Here is a 4798-nt window from a genome sequence, read left to right on the forward strand (position 1 = left end):
GCGTTGATACTTTTGAAGAATGCTGCCAGCAATTTTGGACAATGTTCTACATTTGGGTTTTGCCTGATATTTTCTCATGACCAGTCTCAGGTTGGGTACGTTTGGTGGGAAGGACACATTAATGAGTCCATGTGCCTCTCAATACTGACAACGTTAAGTTTGAGCAGTTATTGAAGGAAGTGTCTTCCAGGTTTCACTATTGAGCTACGTCTTGCCTCTTGCAATTAGTATCTTGCAGGGAGATACTTTGAGGCTATGTAAAATCTTATTTCTCATCAAGAAAAGGCTGAATGACATTGTTCAATTCTGTCGAGGGTACTTTCACGTGGAAGGTTAGTTATTACAATCTCTCTAAGAATCAATTTAACACTATGCATCAAAAGTTGCCATACCTTATAACACAGTGAATTTACTATAGCAAATGAGTCTAAGGAAAAATCAGAAGTGTGAAGATTTCTATTCAAGAATACTTACTATAGGGAACCTAACCGTGTGAAATGGCAAATGCAGCCCAGCCCTATTGGAAAGCCCATAGGTGCATGGCGGCAGGCAGGACACCAAACCCACGGATCGGTTCAGCCACGGGAAATCAGGCCCGCATTATACCTAGGCTGCTATAAGGCTTGCTCTTGCTAAAACTCTCTCACCCTGAGTTGAAGCAGCAAATGCTTACTGAATATCTTTCAAGTAACTTCCTGAAGTCTGTGCTAATTCTCCCAAGGACTGAAGTGTAACCAGACCAATTACTCTTATCTTCCCTTGCATTTGCAACATTTTTCCCTTGTTAATCTGTAGGAAGTAATCAGTAACATCCTTTGCTTTCCTATCTGTAAAAAGTAATTATCTAGAGCAAAACTGAGCATAATGAATGAGAACCTTCTTTGATGTATGCTATTAGAAAGCAATAAAAGCCTGTCCAGGCAAGGGTTGAGGTGCTCCCCTCTTGAGAGAGTGACCACACTGTCCTTTTTCTCCACAGGACTTTGGTAGTCCGTGTGAATTTGTCCCGTCTCATCCACAACACTGCGGACATGGCTGGCCAGAGTCCGCATCAACTTACCACAATGTTATTTGTACTAGTAAAAACATAGAAATGACCTAACAGGAACTGGCTAATTAAAATATAGTACACAAATCCCTAAGAGGGAATATTTTACAAGTGATTACAATAAAGTTTTTGAAGATGACGACCAGTTAGAATAACTCTAGAGCTAACAAGTCCCGTGAACTTCCCTTCATCCCTTCTAAGCCCCGGGACGAGTGCCAAGACACAACCCAACCTCTACTCCCAGTCCGGTTTCATGGTCCTCGACCACAGCCTCTTCACGGCCTTCTTCACTTCAGCGTTTCTCAGGGAGTAGATGAGAGGGTTGAGGAGAGGCGTGATCACCGTGTAGAAAATGGCCACCACCTTGTCCACAGGCAGGGTGGCAGAAGGCCTCAGGTAGATGAAGATGCAGGGCCCAAAGAACAAGGTCACCACGGTGATGTGGGACGCACAGGTGGACAGGGCCTTGCGCCGCCCCTCAGAACTCCGAGTCCTCAGATGGAGCAGGATGACCACATAGGAGGCTAAGAGGACCACAAAGCAGAGCACAGACAGGGTCCCCCCGTTGGCAACAATCAGCAGGCCGATGAGGAAGGTGTCAGAGCAGGCGAGTTTGAGCACGGGAAGCACGTCGCAGAAATAGTGGTCGATCACGTTGGGGCCACAGAAAGGCAAGGGGAAGATGAGCAGGATTTGGACTAAAGAATGCACAAAGCCCCCCAGCCATGCTATTCCCACCAGGACAGCACACACCTGCCGGTCCATGATGGTGGTGTAGTGGAGGGGTTTGCAGATGGCCACGTAGCGGTCATAGGCCATCACGGTGAGCAGGAAAAACTCAGTGCCACCGAAGAAGTGGATGAAGAAAACCTGTGTCATGCAACCCCACAGAGATATGGCTTTCCTTTCAGCCAGCAAATCGGAGATGAGCTTGGGGGCTGTCGTGGAGGCGTAGCAGATCTCCACGAAGGACAGGTAGCTGAGGAAGAAGTACATGGGGGAACAAAGACTTCTGCTGGCAAAGACAGTGAGCACAATGAGGAAATTCCCCAGCACAATTGCTGTGTACAAGAGCAGAAATATCACAAAGCAAACTTGCTGCACCCCCTGATTAGGAGAAAGTCCCAGAAAAATGAATTCAGTCACATTATGTGTGTTAGCCATGGAGTCTCCTCCAGGAGGCGGTAATTGGGATGGGTGATCTGAAATGATAGGAGACAAAAGACTCTTTTGTTAAGTGGGTGAATTATAAAAAATCCCTTGCTGCAGTCTCGTGCCTGTTCACGGAGGACTGTTACGGACTTCGGGGTTCATCCTGCAGACTCTGGGGAACCATCAGGAGTGTTAGTAACTGGAAAGTGCAATCCGCTGGGATGCAGAGGTTGGCCAGTAAAGAGACCAGAGAAGGGGAGAAATGCTAGGATGCGAAAGCCTCGTTGGAAGATGTGGGGCAGGAAGGAGAGGGCTGCTGCCTCATGTCAGCTGTCTCTCTACCACCTCTGTACGCTCTGCCTCTCGCCTGCAGCTTTCCTGCATCCCACCTCCGTTTGCTCCCTTTCCACCCTTTGTTCGCAGAGCAGCTTTCTCGCCACTCCGCTTCCTTTCAGAGTCTTCGGGAGAGCTGTCCCCCGCACCCAGTGCCCCCCATCTTATTTTTGCTTTCTCCTCCTAGTCCTCTCATTCCACAGCTGGTCACTGGTGATCTTGTCCCTTTCCAAGGATCCAACTCAATCCATGCACAATTCTTCTCCTTACTGATACCCACATTTCCTCCAGTCACACCCGCCCTCCTGCAGCGGCAGCAGAAACACAAACCACCCCTGGTGCCAAGGGCCCACTCTGCAGTCCAGCCTCCAACGCCTCAAGGCAGCACTAGGAATGTGCACTGACTGGTCTGCAGACTGTCCAGGTTTGTGCCCGTGCCTGTGCGTCTGTCTGTGCTCCAGCAATCACCACACTGCTGACAATGTCCATAAGTCCTTTTTCCTTTTTGCTCAGTCCCTCCACCCCCTAACCTCCCCTCCCACACTGGCTGTCATCTGCTCTCCATCTATGAGTCTGTCCCCATTTTCCTTGTTAGTTCAGTTTGTTCATTAGATTCCACATATGAGTGAAATCTATTTGTCTTTCTCTGACTGGCTTATTTCACTTAGCAGAATGTTCTCCAGGACCATCCATACTATAGCAAAGGATAAAATTTCCTTCTATTGTTATGGCCGAGTAGTATTCCATTGTGTAAACATCCCATAGTTGTCTTATCCACTCATCTATGGCAGGACACTTGGGCTGCTTCCATACCTTGGTGATTGTAAGTAATGCTGCAATGAACATAGGGGTGCTTGTGTTCTTTTGAATTAGTGTTTTGGGTTCCTTCAGACATATTACTAGAAGTGGGATCACTGGATCAAAAAGCAGATCCATTTTTAATTTTCTGAGGTATCTCCATACTGCTTTCCATAGTGGCTGCCCCAGTCTGCATTCCCACCAACAGTGCAAAAGGGTTCCCCTTTCTCCACAACCTCTCCACCACTTGTTTGTTGATTTATTGGTGGTCGCCATTCTGACAGGTGTGAGATGGTATCTCATTGTTGTTTTAATTTGCATTTCTCTGATGATTAGTGATGTTGAGCATCTGTCACAAATTTTTTAAATACTTTTTTAAATACCATCGTGCAATGCTGCCTCCCGCATGCGGCAAAGGACTGCGTGTGAGATTTGCTGAAAACCTTCAGAGCAAAATGACTAGGTACTTGAAACAGGCCCAAATGAAGAGACAGAGAGAGAGATCTCGACGTCACTTCCTGAAATTTTGCTGCAGATTTACGAAAGCAGCAAATTACTCATCTTCCATGACCCCCACACCTGGTGGTGTGTCGGAGCCCCATCGTCCTCGAGGCGATGAGGAGAGTATCACAGGCTGAACAACTCAGAAGGAGGCGTACTATAGTACTCACATTTAAAGAACCACCAAAAACAACACAACTTGGCATTTCCAATCCAGGCCTTGCACAAAGCACCCACACGCAGCTAGCAAAGACACCCTCGAATCATTCCTTTCTTACTCCCAGAGAATGTGCTGGAGCCCTTTAAGGAAAAGCGGCCTTACATCTGCCTCCTCTCTCAACTATGAGGATGCTGTTTGCAAGTTCCCACTACAAATGCAAATCACTCTCTCTGCTTTCAAGAGAAAGTCACACTTTGCTGATGATTTGTGCGTGTGCATTTGCGTGTGTGTGTGTGTGTGTGTGCGTGAGAGAGAGACAGAGAGAGAGAGACAGAGTTGCTTAATACACATTCTGCCACCTAAAAAATAAGACCCCATGTTGTAAAAGAGACAAAGAACCTAGATCTGAGGTTGGTGAGTTAGGGCCCATGGACCAGTTCCAGCCAGCCACCCGTGCTGGCGAGTAACATTTGGTCGGACCAGCGGCCCTCACTCTCCCTGCGTCGTCCACGACTGCTGTCACACTGCCCCGCAGAGGTGAAGAGCTGCGCCCAGAGACTGTAGGGCCTGCAAAGTTTCAAAGGTTTGCCATCTGGCACCTTTCCAGAAAGTTGGTCAACCCCTGACCTAGACCATCAGGCAAATAGCAGACCCTTCCCACCCCCATCTGCGTGCCAAGCGTGGGCTGCGGTATAGAAACAGACATGTATTTGTAGCTCTAATGTGCCTCAGTGGGCGCGGAAATGGGGCCTGGCCAGGGCGTCACTCCCTGGCTCTTTAACCCATAATGACCCCCCCCTTACCTT

At 48.0% G+C, this 4798-nt stretch overlaps 1 protein-coding gene across 1 annotated transcript; it reads right to left on the bottom strand.

The window, feature by feature from the left end:
- Positions 1-980: 980 nt before the first annotated feature.
- LOC128781124 (olfactory receptor 4X2) lies at positions 981-2578 on the bottom strand. The gene has a single exon (XM_053925749.2). It carries the CDS (start codon positions 2210-2212, stop codon positions 1283-1285), a length of 930 nt encoding a protein of 309 aa, XP_053781724.1. The 5' UTR covers positions 2213-2578; the 3' UTR covers positions 981-1282.
- Between the last annotated feature and the right edge of the window lie 2220 nt (positions 2579-4798).

This window comes from Desmodus rotundus, chromosome 5 (genome assembly GCF_022682495.2).
Source record: "Desmodus rotundus isolate HL8 chromosome 5, HLdesRot8A.1, whole genome shotgun sequence".
In the NCBI taxonomy this organism is placed as follows: Eukaryota; Metazoa; Chordata; class Mammalia; order Chiroptera; family Phyllostomidae; genus Desmodus; species Desmodus rotundus.